The sequence below is a fragment of the Drosophila ficusphila genome, unplaced genomic scaffold (genome assembly GCF_018152265.1).
Source record: "Drosophila ficusphila isolate 14025-0441.05 unplaced genomic scaffold, ASM1815226v1 contig_414, whole genome shotgun sequence".
NCBI classification, from domain to species: domain Eukaryota; kingdom Metazoa; phylum Arthropoda; class Insecta; order Diptera; family Drosophilidae; genus Drosophila; species Drosophila ficusphila.
Genome location: NW_025064328.1, coordinates 9,707,682 through 9,735,395, shown reverse-complemented (window position 1 = coordinate 9,735,395; position 27,714 = coordinate 9,707,682). Strand labels below are relative to the sequence as shown.

The 27,714-nt window shown below is 42.6% G+C and overlaps 3 protein-coding genes across 14 annotated transcripts; 1 reads left to right on the top strand and 2 right to left on the bottom strand.

The window, feature by feature from the left end:
* The first annotated feature begins 516 nt into the window (after positions 1 to 516).
* On the top strand, positions 517 to 18,449 carry LOC108086296 (TRPL translocation defect protein 14). Of its 3 annotated transcripts, XM_043208016.1 has the most exons (11): positions 517 to 1,244; positions 9,767 to 9,834; positions 10,053 to 10,090; positions 10,412 to 10,449; positions 11,216 to 11,347; positions 15,771 to 15,899; positions 15,968 to 16,104; positions 16,636 to 16,849; positions 16,911 to 17,241; positions 17,314 to 17,498; positions 17,796 to 18,449. In XM_043208016.1, exons 1-11 carry the CDS (start codon positions 1,031 to 1,033, stop codon positions 17,849 to 17,851), a joined length of 1,542 nt encoding a protein of 513 aa, XP_043063951.1. In that variant the 5' UTR covers positions 517 to 1,030; the 3' UTR covers positions 17,852 to 18,449. The 3 variants fall into 3 exon arrangements, with proteins under 3 accessions (XP_043063951.1, XP_043063952.1, XP_043063953.1); XM_043208018.1 differs by lacking the exon at positions 11,216 to 11,347 and having other exon boundaries at positions 519 to 1,244; XM_043208017.1 differs by lacking the exon at positions 11,216 to 11,347 and having other exon boundaries at positions 17,314 to 18,449.
* LOC108086308 (GPI ethanolamine phosphate transferase 3) lies at positions 18,388 to 22,284 on the bottom strand. The gene is made up of 6 exons (XM_017183209.2): positions 21,841 to 22,284; positions 21,138 to 21,781; positions 20,898 to 21,081; positions 19,225 to 20,833; positions 18,715 to 19,163; positions 18,388 to 18,650 (listed from the first exon to the last, which is right to left on the bottom strand). The coding sequence occupies exons 1-6, from the start codon at positions 21,985 to 21,987 to the stop codon at positions 18,450 to 18,452; spliced, it is 3,234 nt and encodes a 1,077-aa protein (XP_017038698.1). The 5' UTR covers positions 21,988 to 22,284; the 3' UTR covers positions 18,388 to 18,449.
* Positions 22,285 to 22,496: 212 nt separating this feature from the next.
* LOC108086306 (tumor protein D52) lies at positions 22,497 to 27,539 on the bottom strand. 10 transcript variants are annotated; one of them, XM_017183203.2, is made up of 6 exons: positions 27,380 to 27,538; positions 24,805 to 24,929; positions 24,194 to 24,354; positions 24,014 to 24,073; positions 23,605 to 23,809; positions 22,497 to 23,363 (listed from the first exon to the last, which is right to left on the bottom strand). In XM_017183203.2, the coding sequence occupies exons 1-6, from the start codon at positions 27,387 to 27,389 to the stop codon at positions 23,256 to 23,258; spliced, it is 669 nt and encodes a 222-aa protein (XP_017038692.1). In that variant the 5' UTR covers positions 27,390 to 27,538; the 3' UTR covers positions 22,497 to 23,255. The 10 variants fall into 10 exon arrangements, with proteins under 10 accessions (XP_017038692.1, XP_017038695.1, XP_017038693.1 ...); XM_017183206.2 differs by having other exon boundaries at positions 22,497 to 22,757; positions 23,647 to 23,809; XM_017183204.2 differs by having other exon boundaries at positions 23,647 to 23,809; positions 27,380 to 27,535.
* Between the last annotated feature and the right edge of the window lie 175 nt (positions 27,540 to 27,714).

Sequence of the window (27,714 nt, the reverse complement as noted above, 5' to 3'; positions counted from 1 at the left end):
ATCAATATGTTGTAAGCTAGGGATGTAAGACCTATGTTTGTGATTGTATCAACGTTTTAGTATCGATAAAAAACGGATTGAGCTTGAGAATCGATGATGTTTATGAACTAATTTTTTGTTTTTATATTACTTATTTTAAGAGATCTTAGTTGGGTAGGTTAAAGAATTGTATTTAAATATGATAATAGTTAAAAAAAAAACAAACAAATTCGTTGTTTGGATTATTTTAAATAGATAATGTTATTAAACTAATATTCTATTCCAAGCTTAAAAGTTTTAAAAAAGATGGATTTAATTCAGTCAGCTTTAGTTTTAATTTTAAAGAAAACTGAAAGATTTGAGCTGTTTAACATTTTTTTTTATATTTCCTCTATTTAAAATCAAGAGACGATAAACAAAACTAGCTTTTAGCTTGTTGATAGAAGTGTAGCCATTTCTCGCCAATCCCCAAAGTATGCTGCGCTGCTTCACTGCCCCGATAACTTTCGGCTAATTCACCCCCAAAAAGCCCGGCCACACTGCAGGCCAACCAAAGTATAAGACCGACCGCAGTCCGCACTCATTTTTCATACAAATTCGTTCTTTTCTTGTGTAATAAACGGATGCGGTGTCAACTCGTAAAAATGCAATACCACCACAAATCGCATAAACTTTGATATCGCCCAAATAATCGGATGTGGTACGGAATCGAACAGTAGCGTCTAACGCTGCCGACTCGTTGGTCAAATTCTAGAGTTCCTCCGTCGGCCTTTTGAGAGAATCCCGCGCAATCCTCTTTTTGAGAATGATTTCAAGGCGCCAGTGCAGCTTTTGAATAGCAGAGCGCAAGACCCGGAACAAAGGGACTCCCAGGATAACGGAAGCCAGGACACCTGAACACCAGCAAACCCCCGGGAACCGCAGGACTGCGATTTCCCCAGGCATAACCTTAAAAAGGCACGTGCAGCACGCGTAGAAGAGTTTTCCGCGTGCCAATCGGCTCCTCTCAACGAAAACAAAAAAGTGAAAAATTCCCGAAGACGAAGGCATCATGGCCACCCTCCTCAGCAACGGACAGCAGTCGGTTTTGGCCAGCAGTAATGGTCAGGAGCAGCAGAAGGACGAACCAGAGCAGCAGCAGCAGCAGGTCGAGATCAGGAAGTCCACCTCACCGAAACCAGGCGCCATGCCCAGCTTGAAGCTCAACAGGATGGGCTCGGTGTCGCCGAAAGATAAACGAGTCTACAAAATTGTCCTAACTGGCGGTGAGTTTTTTTTTTGCTTCCCCACAAAAATCTACCTGGTTGGGTTGATTTCTGTGTATCTGTTACAAGTGGCCTCGTATCCTCGTATCCTCGTGGCCCAACAACCACCCGATTGCGCGATTTGTTTACGATTTGTGTCAAGGTCGCGAGTTCCACGAATGGGTAGAGATTGTGTCCTGCGCGCAGCATCCCGGGACTTTCCCAACGAAACTTATTTTGAATTCAGACAGCTACCGGCTTTTTATTGTCCATCGGCGCTTCAAAGACCCCACACTGTTTCCATTCATATGTAAAAACAGAGCCATAAAACCTGTTTGCCTGAAGATCATATGAGCAGTGGTTGGGCGCGTGGTCTAATCATTTAATTTGGCCCAAGTTATGGCTGTGATTAGAAGCCCCACAAAAAGCATTGATGTATTGGCGGGCCTATCTCTCCACACATACTTGTGCCCACGTATTATCGCTTTCGGGTCGGGCTTCCTCTGTCCAGAATGCCAATATTTTCAGGAAGAAGCTGATAAAAGACACGGCCCATCGCCACGTGTGGCACTCGTCCGTAAATCCCCTTAAGTCCCTGCAAAGACCCATTTCCTATCGGTTAGCGGGGGCTTTATTTTATTGACGGGTCCGCTTCTTCGGGAGTGCATTCGAAATCGATTTCCCCAGATCGCTGCGCAATGCATTCAGTAATGGGCGTAATTGCCTTCAGGGTCAGGCCGCGGACCTAATCGAGTGATATGCACTGCACATCGACGAGAAACTCGACTGCACTTGATTTATTGGAATTTGGGACACAAGTCATAATCATTCGTTTCCGCCTTGTTGAACCAAACAAAAACAATTGAAGAAAATCATTCTGAAGTTGAAGTTCTACGTATCTTATCTGAAAAATTAGAAGCGTTTTTCTAATTATTAAAAACCGAAACTTGGGTGGCTAATTAATAAATTTATTGGCAAAACGACAACGAAACGAAAAATAATGCGTGCGCTCGATCGAACTCAATTTCAACGAATGCTCTATTCTCCACAATCATACTTAAGCCTAGCTTACCGAAGGTTGGCGAAGACGGAGCGAACTCGCAGAGAGCGAACAAAAGCTTTATTGCGCTCCCGCCTTCGCCCTAAACTAACTTACAGTAAACTTCAAATTCAACGATACTTATTCTAACAATTCAAAATAAAAAAAAACGAAAAACTGGCTTCAGCCAACACCGGCCCCGTTGAAGGCCCGTCCGGCTTCAACATATTGGAAGCGGCGCCAATTTATGGATGGCCCGCTTAAAAATTCCTCCTCCGCTGGTCCTCACTTCGACGACCCTGACCATTCCGTCCTCTCCTGCGTGAGTGGCGATGATCCTCCCTATCAGCCATTGTTGAGGCGGCAGGTTGTCCTCGGCGACGACGACCAGTTGTCCTTCCTGGATGTTGGGCTGCTCCTGGTGCCACTTGCCCCGAATTTGCAGGCCCAGCACATAATCCAGGGACCATCGCCGCCAGAACATTTGCCTGGCTGACGAGACAAGTTGCCATCGCCGCAAGCAACTGAGACCCGCCTGGTCCGGGGTCCGGAGTGCTGGGATGGGGAATAGCGGCCCGCCTGTCAGCAGGTGCCCTGGTGTTAGCGCTTCTCCGTCGCTGGGATCGTTGGATAGCGCGCCTAGCGGCCGGGAGTTCATCGCCGCCTCGATCCCGACGAGCACCGTCTCCAGCTCTTCTGCGGTTAGGAGCGCGCTGCCCACCGCCCGTAGGAGTAGGTGTTTTGCAGTTTTCACACCTGCCTCCCAAAGCCCGCCCATGTGCGGAGCCCGAGGCGGTGTGAACGCAAACTCGCATCCGCTTCTTGATGCGAATTCGCGTATGGCGTCTGCTTCCTCCTCGATGCGCTTCCGAAGGCCCTGGAAGTGGCGACTCGCTCCGACGAAGTTCGTCGCGTTGTCGCAGTGGACTGTGCGAGGGCATCCTCGGCGCCCAACGAACCTTTGGAAAGCCAATAAGAAGGAGTTAGTGGTTAAGTCTGACACAATTTCTAAATGAACCGCTTTGGACGCAAAACACACAAAAAGCGCTATGTAGGACTTATACGGAGGCCTTCCACGAATTTTCAATGTCGTATAGACGGGGCCACAAAAATCAACGCCACAGATACTAAATGGGCGGAGAGCACGGAGACGATCTGCGGGTAAATTTCCCATAATTTGCGTCATTAGTCGAGGCTTGCATTTAAAGCAGCGAATACATGATCGAACTATTTGACTGCAGACCTCCTGAGCGTTTACGATCCAAATACGCTGTCGAAGGAGACTCACAAGTGCTCGTGGCCCGACATGAAAATTGGTTAGATGCAAATGCCGGACATAGCTCTGCACAAATTGGGAGCATTTTGTCAACAGCAGGGGAAACTTGGCATCGTACGTTATAGGAGCATTTGCTAATCGCCCCCCAACTCGCAACAACGAAAAATTACACCAAGTGCCTGAGTCTTCATGAATGAATGGGTTCAATCGTTGAAGACTTGGGCCAACTCTGGAGTTCTTCCGAACTTTTTCAAGAACTTCGTGATACTCGTGTTTCTGGATGGTCTCGACAATTTTTAAGAAGGCTTCGTTGTACTCATTCGGAGACAGAGTTTTTTCAAAAACTATACTCTTGTCTCTGCATTTCCTTATAAAGCGGAACATGTAACCGAACACTCTAAGCAGCTTGAGGTGTGACGAAAATCCCTCGATGACATCTACCAGTTCCGACTCCCGTACCGTGGCGGCCATCGTTACCACAGTCTTCCTTGTTTCCTCAATTAGGACCTTTTCATCAAGAATGAAATGTGCATTTTTGGGCCAGGTCTCTTCTTCATTCTTCAAAAAGGATGGTCCAGTAAACCAGATTGAATCACTAATTTCCTCTATGTCACAACCTCTTGATACAATATCTGCTGGGTTCTGGTTAGTTGGGACATGCCGCCACGTAGCTTCTCCTGACCACTCCTGAATCTCCGCTACCCTATTCGAGACGAATATCGACAAAGAAGACGGATGGGATCGAATCCAATGCAACGTAACTTCCGAGTCTGACCAATAGACTATCCGTTCGATAGGGACCTTTAATAGGGGTTTGATTCTGTGACAGAGATCTGCGAGAAGGTGAGCGGCACATAACTCAAGCCTTGGGAGCGTTTTAGTCTTGAGCGGCGCTACTTTAGATTTTGACGTCAGTAATGACAGTTTAATACCTTCTGCAGTTTTGCTACGAATATAGACGCAAGCTCCATAAGCTCTCATGGATGCGTCGGCAAAGGCATGCAATTGAACCGGTGACATCGGATCGGTGTGCACATACCGCGGAATTGTTATCTCTTCCAAACGAGACAATGTATTTTTCAACTTATTCCACGCAGTTTCCAAATGCACAGGAATCGACTCATCCCAATCCAACTTGTTCAGCCAGAGTTCCTGCAATAGGATTTTTCCTCTGATTACGATAGGACTAAGCAAGCCGAGGGGGTCGAACAGCTTCGATGTCACCGATAGTATGTTCCGCTTTGTCGCTCTGAGACCCATGACGGAATTGTCAATTTCAAACTTGAAAGAATCTTCGTTAGGCAACCACGATATGCCTAACGCCTTCGTCGACTCTGAATCCGAGATCGGTATGGATTTAACTGTGCTCTCAGATGCGGTGACCTCAGGTGAGTTCGAAAACCACTTTGTCAATTCAAACCCGGCGGTTTGAAGAACCTGAGACACTTCAGACCTAATAGATCTGAGCTCCTCGACGCATGCAGCACCAGTTAGCATATCATCGACGTAAAAGTCGGATCCAATCACTTCAGCAGCTCTAGGGAATGAAAGTTTGGCAGATTCACTCAACCTTTTTAAACACCGAATCGCTAGATATGGAGCTGGACCAGTTCCATATGTTACGGTGTTGAGCTGGTATAATCTCAAGGATTCTGAGGGGTCTCTTCTCCACACTATGAGTTGAAATGGCCTATCCGCTTCATTTACCATTACTTGACGATACATTTTTTTAACATCGGCTGTCAGAGCAAACCTGTGCAGCCGGAAGCGGAGCAGTGTGGAGTATAACTCATCTTGGATAGTTGGGCCTACCATCAAGATATCATTTAGGGACACCTGAGATGACGTTTTGCAAGAGGCGTCAAACACGACACGCAACTTAGTAGACGTACTCTGGGGCCTAAGGACACACTGATGCGGAATAACATAATGTGGAGTCAAAGGAACTCTATTGTCTGTAGGAGACATATGACCTAACGCGAGGTATTCTTCCATGAACTCGAGATACATTTTCTTTAATTCAGGATCTCGCGACAACCTTCTTTCGAGCGACAGAAATCTCCTTTTTGCAACCTCGAATGAGTTGCCCAATCCAGTGGGATCAGATTTAAACGGCAATCTAACTTCAAACCGACCTGATGGCAAAACCTGAGTGGTCTTTCTATAGTGTTCTTCACACAACTTATGCTCAGGTGATAGAATTTTCTTTATAGATGGCATTTCTTCCAGTGACCAAAACTTTTGTAGTGTGCTATCAATCGATACTAATAGCTCTTCACTACAACTATAACTATTCACAACATCTCTTGGGGCAGACGCCTTGTATCTGCCTGAAACAACCCATCCAAGTAGGGTCTTTTGAAGAGTTGGATAGTCAGGACCTTGCTTAATTTGACCAACAGCTAAAAGTTCGAAAAATGATTCTGCTCCTATCAACATATCTATTCTTTGTGGCTTGTAGAAATAGGGGTCTGCTAATGGTACGTTCTTAGGAATTTTCCAGTCACTGATATTCACAGACTGGTCCGGATGATATCCGGATATCGATTTCAAAATCCAGAAATCGAACGAAAATTCACTACCATTTATTCGCGACTTCACCACTGTGTGTACCTTTTTCTTAACTTGAGAATTGGATTCGCCAATACCAAGTAAGTTGATACACGATTCCTCTTTACGGATCTGTAAGCGGCGAGCAAGGTCTTCTGTAACGAAATTGGCTTGAGACCCAGAGTCAAGAAGGGCTCGAGCCAAAATGTATTCACCGCTTTTCGTGCGGACACTTACGATCGACGTGGCCAAAATCACCCTGTCCAATGATGTCGCATGCATAACATGTGACGTGGAAGGCTGATCCTGACTTTTAGAGGGAGACAGACTCTCTTGGGGTGGTGGCAACGCTAAACTATTCTCGGAGACGGTATACCTGTGCAGTAAAACGTGATGCGAGCGACCACAAACTCGACATTTACTACTCTTGCATTTGGAAACCGTATGACCCTTTCGCAGACAATTTATGCACAAAGACGCAGATTTAACAAAATCGAACCTTTGCATTACTGACAGCCGACCAAACGGACTGCAGTTCGCTAGGACATGGTCTCCAGCATTGCAATAGCTACAACTTTGCACGGACTTAGTGTTGGTCGAAGAACACGAAAACGAGCTTCGATTATGTTTGCTCGGAATTAATTTATCTTGCTTTGGTTTTGATGTTTCCTCAGCAGATAAATGTTGATATCGGCGATTCAACATCTTCTCACAATCGGACCAAAGCGGCAAAGTTTCATAATCGAGCTGTTCTTCCCATTTTTGTTTAGTCACTGGGTCTACTCTGTTCAAGACGAGATAAATCAACATTGCATTGGATATTTTTGTATCATCTCCTATCGATAACAACGATCCATAAATTGATGAAACGGTATCGATAAGGCTTCTTAAGGAAGACGCTGATTGGTGCGTAATTTTTGGAAGAGTGAACAATGTTGAGATATTATTCATAAAAATCAAGCATTCGTTATCGTAGACTTTTTTGAGGCTGGCCATAGCCTTCTCATAATTGCTCGCGGTGACTTGATAAGCCTTAATAGTCCCTAAGGCTTCACCGGAGAGACACGAAATTAGGTGGTTAAATTTCTCGATAACTGGAATGCTGTCGTCTTGATGAACGAGAGTTTCAAAAAGGCTGATGAAATTTTTAAACTCCGAATATTTGCCGCTGAACTTTGGCAAGGCCAAATTCGGAAGTCGAGCTCGAGTTGGGGCTACAGAAGCTGATCCGGAAATTTTTGGATCGCTTGCTGTCTTCAAGGCCGACAAAAGCGACATTAATTTTGCCTTGGTAACAATTGATAACTCCTCCAACTCATCTCTAAATTCATCGCCATCATCTATATCTTCTATCTCTTCTTGCAATAGATTTGCCTTATTAATTGCAGCGTTTAACGTATCTAATCTACATTTCAATTCTTCTTCTTTAATCGCGATCGCGCCAGAATCGAGTCGATCACTTAATCGGCGAATGCTTTTTACTCGATTTTGTAACTTGGCTTTCAAGTCTTCAAGCAGGTTACTTTTGGGCTTTTCTTGGCTCATTTTTGAATTAAATTATCAAAAACCAAATTTATTTAAGTAAATTATTAAAGGACCAAGTGTGAAAAAATTAAATGAAATTAATTTTCGAATTAAACCACAAAAAATAATAATTTATAAAATATTAAATTTGTTCGAAAAAAATTATTAAATAATTATTATTATTAAATAATTATTTAGAGGCGAGAAACAACGAAAATAATTTTTAAATTGAATATCGAGGCACGAAGTATCAAAATTAATAGTGGGTGCAAACGACGGCGAAAAACAATATACCCAACCGAATGCGGGGTAGCGCGTCACTTGCCGGTCCGTTAACCTGTAGCGCGCCCAAATGACAAGAACCCAACAACAACAACAACGCTGCTAGCGGCGACCAAGCGAAAGCGAAAACGAAAAAAGTTTACCGCTGCAGCTGCTTGTATATAAGGGCTTATATATTTGTGTATAACGGCTCAGATTAACTTCCCAACTATTAACTTGCGAGGTTTTAACGATACTTAAAAACAAGGGGGGCGACAGTGATTGCAATAATTTAACACAATTAAACAAAAGTTGCATCCAAAGGCGGTTCAAATAGTATACAGAAATTTAGCACTTGTAAATATATTAGGTATTTATATATATATTATGGCTGTAATATTTGGTACTCTTTGAAATTATTAAAATTGTTTAAATTTAATTTTGCATGCAATCTAGCTCTACTATTTTGTACATATGTGCCAAGAATTGAAAGCGAGGTGCAATTTTTCAGCACTAGACAATTAACGAATATTTCTAGTTTTTTGTCAAAACTCAGCTTTCAATTTTTCGCACAAATACCTTTGGTTCTTCGTTTGGATCTTTCAATCCTGCTGCCACTTTCCTTTTGCAACTTGAACAATCGCAGGGCATCCCTCGTCGGTGGCAGGAACGTCGAATTAGGGTATTTAATTTCGCGACCGGCACGATTAATTAATAGCTGGAGCTTAAATGTTTTTCTTTTGAACACACGTCGCGGGCAACTTTGTATCACAAGCAAAATTGGATTTTTGTGCAATTTTTTGTATAACAAAAAAACACAAGAAAAAATCACTTGCACTTTTATGTTATTTGTGTCACTGTCACTTTTAAAAAATTTGTTGCCTTTTATTTTAATTAATTAGTCCACCCGGGGGCGCCATGAAAAATTAGAAGCGTTTTTCTAATTATTAAAAACCGAAACTTGGGTGGCTAATTAATAAATTTATTGGCAAAACGACAACGAAACGAAAAATAATGCGTGCGCTCGATCGAACTCAATTTCAACGAATGCTCTATTCTCCACAATCATACTTAAGCCTAGCTTACCGAAGGTTGGCGAAGACGGAGCGAACTCGCAGAGAGCGAACAAAAGCTTTATTGCGCTCCCGCCTTCGCCCTAAACTAACTTACAGTAAACTTCAAATTCAACGATACTTATTCTAACAATTCAAAATAAAAAAAAACGAAAAACTGGCTTCAGCCAAAAAAATTATTTTTACGTTTAACTTGACGTTGAATTAATTTAATTTTTGACCAAATAGTGATAACAACAGATGCTTGAGTATTTTTACAAATTTAGACTAATCTTAATTCTTATTTTATTCAAATAAAGCTTTTTGTTGCGATTTAATTTTATTTTGGACTTTGCTCTGTTTTAAATAAGTAAGGAATGGCTGAAAGTCATTCATTAGTCATTCAGAATTGATTTTTGGTTAGCTTTGTATTTACAAACTTAATTAGCTGGAACCAGCTAATTCCCAACTTTTTTTAAACATGTTAACTGTAAGCACGCGTGAATTTTAAAATGAAATTATTTCTAGTTCCTTACAAATGTGTAAATTATGTCAACAACAGAAACGTGTAGTTTCTTAAAATACCTAACTTATTCAGAATTATTATTGTTATAAACAAAAGTTTTTAACAACTTTTGTTCGGTTTGAACTCAGTTACCTTACTATTTGAGTTGCGAAACAAAAAAGAAAATAAAAAGGAATCGCGGGAACTTTCCCACAAGTTTCAGCAAGCCTTTCTCCCGTTTCTCACATAATTCGAGTAATATGGCGTACAAGTCTGCAACCTTAGCCCATTTGTAAATAAACAAATAAAATTGACGAATACATTATGCATTTTCAGGGCCCTGCGGCGGCAAGACGACGGGACAGTCCCGATTGTGCACCTTCTTCGAGAACCTTGGATGGAAGGTGAGTGTCGTGGGGAATCTGTTTGGCTTTATGGGGATTGGGGGATGGGAATGCCGATCCTAGACTAAGGCAAGTTAGCGATACCGCGGGCAGCTCTGTAAGTAGAGGAGAAAGTGGAGCCACGGCAGTAGCGGGATTACCTTTAGATTCCCCCCTCATTACCATTCTATTGCCCCGAAAACTCGAAACAAAGCAATGAGCATGTTAAATATTTTCAGGTATTCCGCGTGCCTGAAACGGCCACTGTTTTACTCAGGTAAATTCTCTCTCCACACACTCTTACACTCAAAAAGTAAAGTAAATCCAAAATAAAGCAAATGAAGGGCGATCAAAGCGAAGGGAGCCGCTCAGGAGATCGCCACCTGAGATTGGACCGAGTAGCTTTGGTCTGCCGCTCGTCCATTTACCTGAGACGATCACCATTCTAATACATAATTAATTCGATTCGAGTTCCATTCTCGATGCTCTTGAACTTTGAACTACTCTCCCTAGTAAATACCAATCGAACTATTTGGACCGATGCTAATTCCCACTTGTGTGTTCTCTCTTTTTCTCCCCCCGACATCCGAATATCTAGTGGCGGCGTGAAGTTCTCCGATCTGACCGAGAAAGAGGGTAAGTAGAGATGGCGGTGCCACCGAGCGGGAGACCAAAGAAAAGTTGCTAGTTGGCGGAGCAGAGGAGAGGAGTCTAACATTGCAAGCATTTTCCGAGTACAAGATCCCATTTTCCGAGCACTTTCAAGTTCGACACAGCGATTTCTCGAAAATAAATCAAAATATTTACTTTGCCGAGCGACCAACACAAAGAATCCCTATACTATACGTACGCTAGATGTATTTTTAAAATCAGGCAAGTGCGACAGCCGCCATACTATAGATAGTACGAGTATATCTAGTCTATATCTGAGTATATAGCCAGAAGGCCCCCAAGAAAGTCACGTCTTCAATGAAACTTACGTAATTCCTTTGGACACGATTCGAATTCCCACTCGATATCCTGATTGCGTGACTCGAGGTCATTTCGCTAGCAGTCTTCCTTTTAACTTGGCAAGCAATTTGTCAATTATGGTTATTAATGGATATGCCAGTGGGGTTGCCAAGCAGAGGAGGGGGGCGGAGGCCCGTTCGAAGCTATCTAAATTGCAGAAAACGCTATCAGATAAGATATAGAAAGTAGCGAAGTCTGATCACATGTCCACCGATTAGTCGCAATTCCTTGCAAAGCCTTAATGAATAATGTCGTTTGCAAGGAGGACTGCGTGAGTCAGCGCCACCGGATGGGGGGGATATACTCTATATCGTATATATATTTATAGCGAGGGCTAATCTAATACCCACTCACACTGAAAAACAAAACAAACCGCCACCCACACTCACAGACCCGCCCACGCCAACCACGTTCGTTTACAAAGATCTGCCCTTCGCCGCTCCGGAGCACAGTCTCATCGACCTAACCGCATCCTGTCCGCGCTGCTTGGCCAAGGCTGCATCCCGGCCGAATGGCAGCGAAGGTGAGTGCCGGTGGAGCCACGGATCGGTTGTTGTATCCTGAGCCGCTGCTAATGAAATGCATTTTTTTTTCTTGTGTACCGGCATCCGCAAAAGTCTTTAACAGACCTCGCCCGCCAGCCCTTAATTTTTGTCACGTTTCTTTGCTTTGTGTGCGTCCCCAAATGACTTGACGACAACATTTCACCAAACAGACTGATCTCTATTAACTCCTATAAATTACGTGTGTTCTTCATGTTTGTTCTGGCTTCGTTCTATGATTTATGTGCGTTCCCATAACACTTGTGTCCACTAACACGTCGTAATTGTCGCGTTCTCTACATGATAGATATATATCTGCTCATTTCAATAACAATATTTCACGCCGAGCCTCTGCAATTCGTTTAGCCGCTACCTTTTCAGCGAATTTAAATGGGCCACTTAAATTTAGCAGCAATATATGCAAAGAGTATAGAGTGCGTATATATCTACATATATGTGTACCTCAGTGGTTCTGTGGGGTCCGTGGTGAGCAACACGTGTGTGTGCTGAAGTCTGATATCTGGACACCCACTCTCGAAAGGCGGGAATTTCGAGACGTTGCAAAAATCGCTATATAGTGTATTTATTTTCCTTACTTGGTTTCATGGTATTGGTGTACCAAAAAATGGGGGATTGTTTAACAAATATACACACATGTACATACATGTTTTGCTTACGCAGCAGTAATAATCATTTAAATGTCACTTTGATATTGTACTTTTTAGATATCTGAACGAATACATTTCTATAGGTATGTTGATTAGTAATTTTGGTTTGAAACTTTTTAAACATGTTATAATATATTTATTTGCAAACAGTACAGGTTTTTGATGGCTAAAATAATTATAAAGGCAGTGTACAAAGACTCACATGACGAAATTTTGTTGAAAGGTGTTCTTTCCATTAGATTAAATTTATTACGTTCCTTAATACCTTTAGTATTCAATGATTTATTTTCTTTTAAGTCCTTCATTATCCCTACCTTCAGTATAGTTTAATTGCATTTTCTGGCACATTTATTTTCATTGCATATCTTAACCGATGTTTACTGTATGCGCCAAATAGACTTTTGGCTATTGTTGGCCAGTCAGTCAGCCATGGCCACATGGCAATTTCCCAGCAGAGAGCCATTTTCGTTTTCATTTCGGCATTATTTATTTCTGTGGGTGACCGAGCTCCTCTATTGGTTATTTTCTATATGCTATGGCTGGTCTTCTGACTGACTAATTAAATGTGTGTATTATAGGCGAAGAATGTGAAATGTTTCACCGCATCACGTGCTTGCTGACGTGAGTTCGACATCCGCTTCCCACCCAAATCGCACCCCTTTTCGACGCCCCTGCACCCTCGAATCCATTGCCTATCGAACCCCCCTGACTTTTGTTTGCTCTCTCTTCGCAGTTGGGCGCTAAATGTGCTCCATTCAATTACTTTTGTAGTGTTGCGATTTAGACAGTAATGGTCAAGAATATGGAGCACTTTTATTCACATTCAAATTAACAAAACGTAATCTATAAGTTATAGGTTCCTTGTGGAAAAACACATTGGACAAATATTGACTTTTCAGTGTAAATGTGTCAATTCATAAAAATAATATTTGACTTCTTATTGAACGTTGTACAAATTATTTATATTATGTCAGTTTTTTCCTTTGTAAACTTTGATCGTTTTAATGAGAATGAGAAACATTTATATTAAAAAAATAATGTTATTAGACCAAATTTATTAATGGTTTATCATAAAAGTTTTATTAAAGTATTTAGTTTTAAAGTGTTAGAATTTTATTTTCTAATACATATTCATAACATAGAAACACATTTATAAATATATTTTTTTGAATCAGTCATAAACATGCTAATAGAACAAATATTTCCACCGCAACTGTGTGTAGCTAGAAACGTGTGATAGTTGTATAGATACATATAGGAACATTTGATAGATAATATAGGAAGGGGCGGGGCTGGGGGCGGGGTTGTCGCAAGTCTTGCCAAGAATTCTCGTTTGAACTTGTTATCGCTCGCTGTCTGTCAGTCGCTTTTGTTGGTTTTGTTGGTGGTCCTCCCTGCTCGATTGATTTCCCGAAATTGATTGCTAAACGATTTTATTTTTGCCTGTTGATTCGCTACCCCACATCACATCCACATCACACGCCCCCTGAATTTCGCCCTTCATTTCGCTTTTTGTTTTCTAAATACCTATCTAACTTCTTCATTAGGCAAATCGTTTCTCAGGCATTATGTAAATTAACTTGGCTAATTATGTATGTGGCTAAAGAGCCTCCTAATCTGCATACACTCTTATTATCTCGAGAGTCCATTAAAGGTTGGCTGGGCAATCACACACAATCAGAATAACACTCACACGCTTCAAGAAACACTCGTGCAGATATTTAGTTCACCTGAAAAATAATATGGACTTGGTAGAGAAATTTTGTAAAATTATTATTTAAAGGATTAACTAGGTGAAGTATTTAGTTGGCATAATGTACAGATACCTAATACATCAAGTTTTTTTCAACTGTAAATCACATATAACAGTTAGTTAGTTTTCTTTCTTTTCTTTTAACTTAAAAGGATTAGAGAGTTCCAAATGAATTTTTTTCGGTGTAGAGATTTCCATTCTCTGATGCGCAATAGCTGGTGAAATTTCAAATACGCGTACACTGGCTTACATACATCTTGGGGCTTTTTTCCATTATTTTTGTTCTTGCATCATCGTTGCTAATTGAATTAGAATTGGCAGGGCTAAAGAAAATACCGCGTAGCCGAAACAAAAACAGAAAGTGGGCGGAAAACAGAGCACCAACCAGCAGAGCAGTAAACAATAGCGAAAGGCGTCCCGTAAATTCCCACAAATCGATCTCACCTGTCACCCGATGCACCGAGTCAAGTTCAATGCAATTGCAATTGCAATTGCAGTGCACATGAACCAACAAAAAAAAAAGGCGGTAGCAACAACAACTAATGCGTAAACAAAGGCAGCTCGTTAGGCAGCTAACTTTTTTATTTTGCACGCGACCGAGAACCGCAACAAGTGTTGTTGCGTCGCTCCCCCAAAAGCACCTGACTTTGATCCCCCCACTCCACCTTTTTCAACCGCCCCCCGAGTGGATCACAAACTGCAGTGCAACCACAGTGGAGCCTTGATAGCTAAAACAATAAAGGCATATAATGATAGGTTAAATTTAGGTTCTTATATCAGAGAATTACATTTGTTTTATTTAAAGTGATCAGTTTTTAAGAATTTAAATTATGAAAAGGTGTTTCTTTAAATAAACTAAAATATTTTAATGTATTTCGTTTTTTTTTTAAACATCTGGCATAATTTTAAAATTTGCTAAAGAACATTCCAGTTCGAGAATTTCGACTGTGTTAGAAAGAGTGGGGTGATGAAATAGCTTATCGGTATAACGGCAACCGGGGACTCCCTGTCTCTGGGAAAAAACCCCTCATCGCCACTTTGGCCGGCTGAGGCTGTGACGCAATGAGCGATTACTATTTATTTACTTGTTCCTACTGCTTAAGATTGCTGACACACAAAGCTCTAGTTTCGAGCGGCAAGGCCAGCGAATATTTTTCAAAACAACTTCCTAGAAAGAATTCGCATTTAATACTCAGTTCTCTGAAACTAAAGTGCATTTTTACAAAAGTAGCAGCATAAAGAACTCTATAAATATATGCTTAAAAATGTGTCAAACAATATTAATATTGCTGAACACATAACAATTAATACATTGCTTTTGCTTTATTGTAAAGTAGTTTCATTGTTTTGAAAATTTGTTTTTACAAATACTACTTACGTTGTGTTATTTATTGAGCTTTAGATAACTAAAAACAACCAGAATTTAGGTGGAGCTCAACTGCTTTCAACCGCTTTTTAAATTAGTATCAGCATTGAAATTAAATTGAAAGTGAGGAAGCGATAACGAACACAATGCATATGGGCCGTCCTTCCATTCAGTACCAGACAGTAACATCTGGAGGAGGCGACTTGTGCCGAGTACTCTTTAACCTGCTGCTGATTAGAAACTGTTTACTTGGGGAAGAATTACTAGTCACATCAGTTGACAACAAGTTGATTGAACTTATGAATTCGATTTGTGCTCTCGCCTTTTCATTCCATCGGCTCAAATTCAGATTAGTTTTCATCGCCTCAAATTGACATCGCTGAACTCAGATACTCAGATACTGGATACTGGTCATCGTCCATCAAGCACTGTCATCACACTTGAATCAGAGCCCAGTCAATTAAGTCTCTTTACAATTCGATGCCCACACAGTGTTATTTTTCCCTTCGATTCGAATTTGCTTGCAATTGTATTTAGATTTCTACTTGTTTCGATTGTAAACAAACGTGGAGGGTCCAAAGACTAAAATCTTTTCTCCCCTTCCCTTCTCTATGCAGCCTACAAGTTCCAGGAGAATTTGATCCGCACCATGGTGCAAATTGAGAACACCTACTTCGAGCTCGGCAACTCGAGCACCCGCAACTGTCTGATAATCTGCGACCGCGGCGTTATGGATGCCAGTGCCTGTGAGTATCTCCCAATGGAATTTACCCAATGCTTTTCGAAGACTAATCTTTGTTCTCCTCTTAATCAGACATATCGAAGGATAAGTGGGAGAAGATGATGGCGGGCAACAAGTGGAATCCCGTGGAGATGCGCGACAATCGCTACAACCAAATCCTTCACTTGGTCTCAGCAGCCAATGGTGCCGAGGACTTTTACTCCACAGAGGTGAGTTGAGGCCGCAGGCTGGCAGAAATAATTTTACTTGACCAGTTCTCTTGTCCGCACAAATTAAAAACGCCCGAATATGGTAGAACAGAAAGCGCCACTATCAGGTATCCAAGAATGGTTGCACTTTTACCAACGGCTGCCACAGTTGATCGCGGACTTCCATTCCAATTCTGTATTGAAAATATTGGGTTTTTATTTTTTTACAAACAATAGAGCATAAAATAATTTGTATTTATTTTGGTGCGATATTTAGTCATGTTTTTCTTTGAATTGTTATTTCATTTTCCTTTTGTTGTTGCTTCACACTTTATCATGCAGTTTTTTCGATTGTCACATTTCATTCTCTCTAAAGAATTCATTATTTAGCATTTATTGCGATATCGACCAAAAACTAAGTTGTTAGTAATCAATTGATCTTTAAAAGTGGCGGCTGTATCTTTAACTAGTGCTAGTGGCTTTCTAGAAAGGGCTAAGGGCTTCGAATTTAAAATTCCTTACTAAAACTAACCTTTAACTTGCTAATTGCAGGACCACGCCTGCCGCTCAGAGGGCGTTGATCTGGCTAGGGAGCTGGACTACAAATCGGCGGCCGCCTGGGTGGGACATCCCTATTTCGATGTGATCGACAACTCCACCAACTTCGAGGCCAAGATGAACCGCATGATTGAGTCTGTATGCCAGAAAGTGGGAATCGATATTGGCGATCGTTTGCAGGCCACCTCACGCAAGCTGAAATATTTGGGTAGGATTTTATAAGGAACTCATCATAGTAAGATCATCTCTAATATTGACTTTTCTTGCAGTTGCCCTCCTGCCGCCCGACAGCGAGTTTCCGCCCTTCCAGGACTTTGAAGTGGTGCACCATTATCTGCAATCCGCCGGTCCCAAGGTGCAGGCTCGCCTTCGCAAGCGCGGCCAGAAGAACCACTGGAGCTACATCCACACGCAGCGACGACCCAACGTCCACGGGCAGGCCCGCATCGAGGTGAAGACTCAGCTGACGCATCGCGACTACATGAACCTGCTGGCCCAGCGCGACGATGCCCACTTCACCATCTACAAGAAGCGCCGTTGCTTCCTGATTAACAACCAATATTTCCAGCTGGACATTTACAAGGAGCCAGGCCACCCACGGTGCGTTTTAACATAACCATTTGCAATTCATAAATTTCATTATGTTTGAATTTTTAAATTTCTATCCTGCAGCTGCAAGGGATTGGTGTTGTTGGAGACGTATTCATCGCTTACCGGCGATGCCCTGAAGAACTGCATGCCCAAGTTCCTGAATATTGTGAAGGAGGTTACCGGCGATCCGGACTACTCCATGTTCAATCTGTCCCTCAAGGAGGACTGGAGCACCACCAAGAAGTTCTGCCGATCGGCGACGCACGGTAAGCAGGACGAGCAGCCGCCAGTGCCGCCGAAGCAGTATCATCCCTACGACGAGAACAGCGACTAGGTCACGCGGCCGGGAGTCAACATTATGCATAGCCAAAGAATGTAGAACCAAAAGCTTGAACTTTCACTGCTGTACATACCATAAGCCTCTGCCTTTCGTAGCTCCTATGCATGCCACTCCTCCTGTTTCAACTTCTTTCCTATTCAAAATTTCGAAATTTATGGCACTCATTTTGGATCCTCTAGTTTTTAATTTTCGCCTGACTGTTGTTTCTCTTTTGATTTTGTAGTCAAGGGCGCCGCTAACGGAGTCTCGAGCACGCCGTTGCTCCTCAACGGTCAATAGGCTTCTGAACTGTCCCTGAATCTCTTTTGCACACGCATATTACACGGCAAAAGCAAGTTATAAGAAACACCAATGACCTGGCAACAAAATGTACAAAAAAAAAAGAACTTAAAAACTGCAGGGAGGTCCCTCCAATCTGTCTTTGGTTGGGCCTACTCCCAGTGCTCTGATTTATACCCCGGCCAATTCCCAAACAAAAACACACTTACACCCACACACCCTGTTACTTATTTGCGTACTTAGCCCCAGGAGGATGAAGGAACCGTGAACGAGAGGCGTTTGTGTCGAGTCTATAGTTTGTAGTGCAACCGCAACCGAAACCGGAGGTCAAGAGCCCCACCCGTACTTAATTTTCTTGTCATGTTTGCTCGTGTTAATTTTGTAAGCCATACCACTAGAAACAATGTAAATCCATAGATCCGCGATATCATGTGACGTTTTTGTGTCTTTTGGAGAAATTGTGAACCGATACTTTTAACTCTAACTCTAAGCTTAAAGAAAATAAGATAACGACTACAAGACCACCAAAAACATCGTTGAACTTTCTTATTACGTGAGTTTATTAAGGCCTAAATAAATAGTTGTGTTTGGGCTGAGACTAGTGGACCTTTTCCTTGTTGATGCGCTTGATGAGGGTGTCCACAGCACGGTGGATGCGGAGCACCAGAAGATAGCCCACAATCAGGGCGGGCAGGCTGACGAATGTGGCGAGGGATTCGTAAATAAAACGCGGAGCAAAGATCTTCCATACCATCAGGTGGCGGCAGTGAATAGTGCAGGCCATCATGGCACAGAATATCTAAAGGAATTTAATAATTAATAAAATATATGATTATGTAAAGTTATATAAGAATATAACTTACCTTAAGACCCTGCAACATAAAGAACTGAGTGGCCAGCTTGAAACCCGTTCCCAGGAAAACATCTTCATACTCGTACAGTGTCAACTCGCCCCTTGTCATATCAAAACCAACAGCCTCGTTAGCCAAATCGGACATGGAGGTAGTCGCATCCGCCTTTCCACCATTCCTGCAACTCCGGATGAGGTTGGGAAACAGTGCGAACAGCGAAAATGTCTCTGTACTCAGGAGGGAGTACATGCAGAAGAAGAAAATGGGTCCGCAAAAGGTGTTCAGGATGACCAGGGTGCCCGAGATAACATTCGACTGTCCAATGCCAGTGGTGCGACCGACGAAGGCAGCACGCCACTCAATCTGTGACAAGGTGGTCTGATGTGAGGTGGCGAAAAAGCAGAAATGAGCCAGCAGGAACCAGCCAACCAGGGCGGTGAATGTGGGCTGCACACAGCTCTCTGAAAACAAGGGCTTCGCATTATAAATCCATCTTTTCGTAGTCCAAAACAAATAACTTACCAAAGCTAGTGGCAGTGCGATAGCGCAAAATACCATGAACACTGAGCAAAATAGCTCCTACAGCCACACAGACAATCAAACCAATGGAAGCGCGCGGTTCCAGGAGAACTATCATGACCAAAGCCAGAAAGACGCCAAAGGCAATGACGATGGAAGAGTAAACCGTAGCCAATCCATAAACAACAGGAATCTGATTACGCCTTTCGTCATCATCGCCTTCGTACATGCGCTTCATTTTCCTGAAGATTTCCGGCACAATGCTTTCGCTTCCGTTAATGGTAACAGTTCGGGAACTCCTAGGAGGCAGCACAAATGTCATCAGTGGTGCAAAGGAAACCACGATGATTTGCAGTAATAGCAAAGCGTAGATAACCAGAGCCATTGCATCAATGTGAGTGCGCTGGATGTTCTTAATGGAACTGTTAGCGAGCAGCACATGTCCACCGGCGCAAATAGAGGCAACCGTAGGTCCATATCGAGCCAATAGCACGTTTGGTGAGTTGCCAGTCAAATTACCGCAGGATCGCAGGTACAAACGAGTCAGGGTGGTGTACACCACGAGTACAACAACGGCCAGAATGTAGGTTTTTCCCGTACCCGGTTTTTTGATCGAGAAACCTGCTCCACCACTGTTGGCAAAGTCCGAGCAATTTCCCTGCTCTTCGCGGCAACGAAACAGTGTGTAGGCAAAGCGTATCAAGCAAATCGCCAAAATGCTGGCCAAGATCAGTCTTAAAGCTGTGGATCGCAGGAACTGGGTGGCCTTAAACTTTGACCTGAAGTCCAAGCGGGCACTCAGTCGCAGTAGTTCGTGGGACAGTAGGAGAATAGATGCTGCCAAGAGATAGGACAAGATCTTGGCCTCCTGGATGACGAAGCTGTTCGAGAAGAACACACCCATGGAAGCGAAGAGCAGCAGGCGCGTGGGCATGTCTCCGAATCGCTTGACAGCTGACCAGTTGGTAGCGATGTTGGTCCAGTGGCGCAGGGTATGGAAAGCCAAAATAACAGCACTGCACAAAGCCGTAAACAAGATCACTCCATGCTCCTCCGTCTTAAGCGAGAAGGTTTTGTAGTACCGATATCCAAAAACTCCAGCGGCCAAGTTCATGAGGTATGTGTAGAAAACCTCCTTGGGTTTGAAAATGTTGGGGTATTCAGCCGGGCGAGAGTTGTTTATGAGCAGGAAGATAAAGAACAATGGCAGGAAGCTGAAGAGCAAGCCCTGCGACATCTGCGTGGGATCGAATCTCACCCAGATCTCCCGACAAGTTCCCAGGATATCTCGCAGATTCGTATTCAAATCCCTCACAAAGGACTTGTAAGCAACCTCATTGTATACGGTTTGCACTCGGTGGGAAAGCAGTATGAACTCCGTTTCCAGTCGATCCATTTGGTCCACGTTGAACGTGCGCTTGTTCTCCAAAGCGTACTGGAAGAAGTACCGATAGACCTGCTGGGCATTCTGCCAGGAATGGAGAAGCAGGGTCTGGAACTTGTTCAAGTGCGGCACTTGCAGATCGGGCACAATGTTGAAGTTGACGAGACCCAGGTTGGAGTAGGGTATTGGGACGCCAAGTATGGTCGCCAAGGTGGGCACCAGATCAATCTGGAAAGTAAACATGCTTGCTTATCACAGTGACGTGCCAAGATTACGGCTTGTCTTATCTCACCTGCTGCAGCATTTCGCTATCTGAGCCCGAATCATTGCCATAGAATCTGTGCTGTTTGGAGTAGGCAAATAGCAGAGCATTGATTTCGTCATCGGTGTCGCCGCCATGATCGCCGGAAGCAGTCATGCCATGGTCTCCCATAACCAGCAGTGTGGTGTCGTTGTCCATCGCAGCCACTACATCTCTAAATGATCAATATATTTGTTATTTATGAAGGTTTGAGGTTTACGCAATACTGACCTTATCACCTCGTTCATCTCGCTAAGCTTTCGCGCCATTTCCTCGTGCAAGGGACCGTGCTTGTGTCCACAATGATCCACGCCCAGAAAATGAGCGACCAGAACCTGCCAGTCATCACTGGCCAACTCCTTGGGCAAGTGCTTCAATATCTGATTATCCACGCTGTCCAGATCGAATATATCAAAGCTGGGATAGGAATAGGATCGCTTAAATCGCCGTGGGTACAAATCCGTCCAGGTGCTGTCACCCAGAAAGACTAGCGGCAGATCGCTCTTGACTATTTGGTCGATGACATTGTCCTCGTTGATCTCCGGCGACGCAAAGTTTGAGCCGATATCTATAAAAGTGGGCAAGCTGCCTGTGGTCAGACCTTTCAAACGCTGCAACGTGGTTGTGGGCGGATCCGCTCGAAATCTCATAAGGCGGGCATGGTCGGGACTCTGCTGCAGAAGCTCCTGCAGCACCCCCAATTTGTTTTCATAGGGCAGAGGTTCACTCGTGTTCTCCTTATACAACCCAAATTCATATTTTAGGGCATCCACAACCAGAATGATGACTTTTGACTTTTGCGGAAGACACAGATTGGAGGAGGCGTTCACATCCTTAAATATCTCGTTCACAACCTCGTCAGTGAGAACATATTCCTAAGAGATAATGAATTATAGACTCGTTGGATTTGGCTAGGATAACTAGGATAACTCACAGCGCTGGGATTCGTGGACAACCTCCTGCAGGTGCTTGTTTCGGTTTTGGAGACACGGGCCAGGAGGAATCCCCGCGAGAATAGCAGCACTCCGCTGCAGATAAGGAATGCCAGCCAAATTAAAACGAACACGTACGTGAAGTTCATCTTCCGGCTTCAATTAATTAACTAACTAGGCACACAAATGCGTTTCGCTTAATGAGTAATAAACTTCTTCGGCATTTAGAACAAAGCTCGTGAAGGCGAATTTTCTTCCGGCTTGCCAGCCAGTTTCCGTTGTATAAAACTATGTTATTTAATTGCACTTTACTTCGGAGTGGTTTATTTAGACTCCGGCATCACACTGCGTTCTTTTTGGTCGCTGTTTTCATTTAAAATTCGTCATTTTCAAAGATTTTCTTATAGGTTGAAGAAAAAAAACCAAGGAGTATGTAAAAGTGTTGCCACCCGTCAAACTGAACAGCTGTTATCAGTTCATCCCTGGTTTCCGATAAGCAAAACTTATTGGCGGGCATTTTCTGATTTGATTATTTATTTTCGAAAACATGATTTTGTATCTCATTAAATTTTTATACCGGTCATATGGCATTTAAATTATAAATTTATTAGATAGCGCAGATGTTTCCAAAAATATATTTACAAAAACAATCGTTAACCATATTTTATGGGGCAAAAAATTTTGCATTTATTCAAAGATTTTCATACACATATAGCAAATCTTAGATCAGCATTAGCAACAAATCGGGTGAAAATTTTCTCTCTCTTTAGCAGTAAGGGTTTTACCCTCTTAAAATTACCAATAGATTTTTATTATTTTGCACGCAAGCTCTGATCGTAATTCAAGTATAATTCTAAATAAATTTGGAATTGGCTTTTTATCGGGACCGGGACCGCCATCTAACCACGGAACTCAATGCCTAGAGAAGAAAAAAAAAGTGTAAAATAAAAGAACATATTCTTTAACTGCTCGTTTCGCTAAAGATTTTACTAAGTTTTGGAAACATTTGGGAATGACGACTTGAGGACACCCAAAATGGTTTAGTCTAAATACGAATGCTTAGATAGTTATAAAAAATGAATGCAGCAAGCCCTCCGATCCGCATTCCTGGCATAAAATTTAAACAAATCATGCAGTTGATGGTGTCTCACACGCAAATACAAATATATGCTTATAATGTGCTCCCTTTGGCCAAATATGACGCACAGATTTTAGTTAATTTAAGTTATATATACCGTAACAACTACACACGTACATATGATCTGTTGGTAATTAAATTCTGATCCTGTTATTAGTGCGCAGACACGACAATTCGCATTAATTAATAAGTTATTAGAGTGGGTGCGTGGGTCTGTTTGTGTGTAGTATAGGTTTCTCCACATTATCGACGCGCTTAGTTTCGGAGTTCCCCCGAAACCTATTTAGTGAGTGAGTCTGTGGGTGAGTTCAGGCCCGAGGATGTGTTGTTCTCGTCCAGGGCGTCTGGGAAACTGGATACCGAACCCGACCGGGATGTCACCTTGGTCTACAATGGAACAGAAAACCGAACAGTTTGTAGTAGAGGTGCAGCAGCAGTCGCGCAAGAAGGTTCATTGTGTAAGCAAGCAAATCAACCGAAGGATCCCAATTCAGAGTGAGTAAAAAGTGGGTGAGCAAGTGTGGAAAATGTGTGTGGTTAGTTTCGGTGGCGGTTAGACGAGAACCAAACAGAATCGCAACAGTATGAGAGATGTGTAAAGACAGATATATAATAAAATAGTAGTTACCGCATGAGATTGGCACATAAAATTGTTGTGTTCATAGCTTACTTTAACGTTCTCGTAGGCAGAGCCCACCGAAGCCTCGATAGAACGCATCGACTCGGAGTTTTTCATTTGCGACAGTTTCGACGAAATGCCACTGGTGATGCTGCCAAACACCGAGGCTGTCTTTTCGCCCGTGGACTTCAGCACGGATTCAGTGCGTTGGTACCTATGAAAGAATAGAAGTAATTCCATCGTTAGTTAGTCATCATGATAGTTATCTTAATACACAAAGTGGGCAAACGAATGTGCTTTTAGTTACAAACAGGCGAGAGAGGGTTATTGTGTTAGGGGAAGTATCGTGAAACACCGCGTTAGTCCGGGAACTCCGGTGGAGTCCCCAATAAAGGCCATCCTCAACCGAATTACTTACAAGGGTGCCTCGTGCACGGCTTTAGTAAACGTGCCCACGCTCTGCTCCACCGATTGGTAACTAAATAAATACATGTTTCAGCGTTTTAACATGAGTTCGAAACGAAAAGCTTGGTTAGAAATTATAACTGACTAGTCGGGTTAATTGCCCTGCAGATCTATGCCCGGTTTGTGGACTTACACAGTGCTCTCCTTGAGGTTCCTAATGCCCTGGTTCATGTCGTCCGTCACCTCCTTCCAGACGGTGATGCCCAGCTTGCGCTTGAGATCGGAGGCATGACGCGTCTTCGATGCGAGAACGGTGCGCAGCGTGTTGATCTCCTCCTCCACGCGGGCAAGCTCCTGTAAAATATGGGATTATAGGTTAGCATATTGTTCATAACAGAAATTTGTGGGGTTTCTTTTCTACAAATAACATTTGCACATTGCTCTCTAAAGTAAGTTCACTCATTTTCCTTGGTAACTAACCTATATTATTATTCGGTTCAATTTTAATGGTTGTCATCTTATTTAACTCTAATTTAACTGTTGCCGTACTTAGTTATTTACTGTGGTTATGAATATATTGATTAAAATAATGACAAAATGAATACATGGAATGAAGACGAAGAGAAAAAAAGGTTTTAATTAAAATAAACAAGTGAACATAGAAGAACAAAACAGTTAGCATTTAAGCAACTAAACGAGATAAAAAAGAAAGAAAACCGGTTTGAGTAACTGAACTTCATTAAACTACTTTTTTACTATTGAGCAATTTAACTTAAATTTATAGACTTAAAATTATCTTCTCACCTGACTCCATTCAGCCCGACGTTGCTCCTTCTCCTCGACGGAAAGCGCAGCAAACTCGGCAGCAATTTCTGCGGATGCCACAGAAGCTGCTGGAGATGCTGGGTCCGAAAGGTTAGCTGTATTATCTGGACACAAAAGAAGAAACCCAATAAGTATCTGCATTCCATAACAAATGAAAAACTCGGGTGCTGTCGGGGGGTCTGTAGCTTAATTTGAATGTTGTCTGCGGGCAGTGTTTATGTACCTCCTTTGAAAGCAACTTCCTCAAAGACTTTGTCATAGGCTGAGTACACCGAATTCGGTTTGTTTATGTACGGTTACAATTTGCAAAGACATGAGTTGGTTAATTGGTTAGTTCTGGGTGATGGGTAATACTCACAAACTGTCGAGGCGAAAGGCAGGCAAAAGAGGAAGAGACAGAAAAGTTAGTCGGGTTAGTCATGGTTTTCATGAATGTGGAAAGGGGAACGTGTGTGAAAGACCCAGAACAAAGAACCCTGACCCAAGCCCCAAAACTGGTACCTCTACTTCTATGCCCGATGTTGAGAAATCTCTTGTAATTGTCACTGTTCGATATCTTGGCGAGATACGGTTTCGAGAAGTCTATGAACGTGACCCTAACGTCGCGCATGGTTCGCTTGGTGAAGAACTTCAAGCGAAAGCGTTTGGCGATGGACGATGAGGGTGTCTGGTTGGCCAACTTGGCTCCAATGAACTCAGCTTCCACTGCCTGCAGCTCCAGGCTGTTGGTATAATCCGAATCCACATCGTAGAAGATCTGATCCAGCGTCAAATTACGCAGATAAAGCTCCGCTTCACTCTCCTCCTGCTCGTCGCCATACCAATCCAATGCGGCTTCTGGCGTTTCCAGATCCAGTGAAGGTGTGCTGGTGAGATCATCGATGCCCGGCAGGTAGGGGTCCTCGATGAACTCCAGGCTATTGGGCTCCGATTCGCTCATTCTGCGGTCTCTTTCATCTTTGGCAGCAACTTTCTATTTTGAACGTGGCAGCTGGCGCAGGAGGAGCATGTGGTCTTGAATCCGAATCCTAAGGCGGGTATCACGTTTCCACGGTCAGCTCTGAGCACATTTTCTTGGCCCTGCTTTTAGCCACTTTGGCGGTGGTTCTTTGCTGAGCTTTCAGTTCTTTCCCCTCCGAGTTCCACATAAATTCCCCTTCTCCCCATGCGATCGCAGCTGGTTTTTGGTGTTAAGTTTTTGTTTCGTTTCGGTTCTGGCTCTGCTTCCACGCTCTCCTACAGCTAAAAGCCAACTGACTCGATCTCGGCTTAGAAATTGGTAGATGTGGATTGCTTGGCTCTTTGGCTCCGCTTGCTGATGATTCGTGTCAGCACGAAAGACGAGAAACGCCACAGAAAAGAGCGAAAAACAAAAGGGGCAGCAACAGACAGCAGCAGCAACTACAGTACACATAGGTTCAAAAGATTTCTTTCAATTGCATTTTACGCTGACTTTGCCATGTAAAATCTATATTTTTTATAATCAAATGACGGTTTATTGCCATTGTATTTTTAAAAAATGTATCCAATCACGGACAATCTGATAAAAAAGTATAGATAAATACCCAATTAATGACAGGAACCATTATCTTTTTATGTGCAGAAAAATTTTCTTTTATTCTGACGTTTCAACAGTTTTACTTCGAAATAGTACGCAGTTAAAGAACTGTTAGCCAGAGTTACTACATTTTCGTTTTAATAATTTTTACAGCACTTTTAAAATGCAATTAAGTAATGGAGCGATCCAAACTAATGCGTACTGTACATAACTGGGATGGTTTGGTGAGGCAAAAATAGAAAATAACAGACATAATAGTTTTGACTTTTTGCCAAACGATAATTATTATTTGTTTATTTTCTTTTGTTTTAGTTTTCCCAGTTTCCTACAACCATTATTTACTGTACCAAAACAAAGCAACTGTGCCACATTGATAGGCCCTATATGTATGTGAGTTGGGTCTGGTTTTCTACAAGTTGTTGCTGTTTTTGAGATGTTGTTGTTGTGGCAGGCCCAAACCAATCGCAAGTTCAACAAGTGGAAGCGATGGCCAATTATTGAGCGGTTCCGAATGAATATAATGTTCCAAACAATTAGCGCCGCAAAATTATGATAAACCCGGTTGGAAGAGGCGTTCCTGGGTGATACGCATATCATCTCGTCGCCTTTTGGAAACTGCGCTTCTTGCAGCCACGTCACAACAATATGCATTGTTTACACTAGGCATTTTAAATGCCTCCATATAGCCCCATATTATAAATAAATTCCATTTACGACATGTCGAACGACTCCCACGAGTTTCCGGGCGTTTGGAAAGGCTTTCACCCTACGCAAATCAGAAACATGACTCATCCGCCGCTTTCAAGGCCAGCCCATTGTTAATTCTAGCCACCCCAGAGCTATTTGCCAAGCCGCTGAATCAGCGTCCTACGATAATCCCTAGGTGTCGAAAGGTATAAGGTGTCCCAATGGCCAGGTCACAAGAACTCCCAAGAAACATGTGCAGCGGCAGGTAAATTGCACGAATTGCATTGGCTGCACCTCCAACACACTTACGGTCCTCCATTGCTGAGATGTCTCTTGAAGTCTCCAGAAATTTTAAAAACTATTTTAAAGCGATCTGCAAGCACTTGTCGCAAAAATTTTAAGTTGAAAATAAATTTTTGTTTCTCTTTTGAGCTATCGATGTTAGCTTTAGCGAAAGGAACAAACGCCACTATCGATATCAAGCTCGCAACCGAAAGTTCTATCGCTAGAGCACTAAAAATAATCGAGTTTAAATATTTATCCTAATAAAATTAGCTAAGCCCACGCCAAAACATGTTTTATATTCAATTTAAATTACTTGACTTTTGTTAAAATAAAAGAATAAACCGCTCTTCGAGCTTATC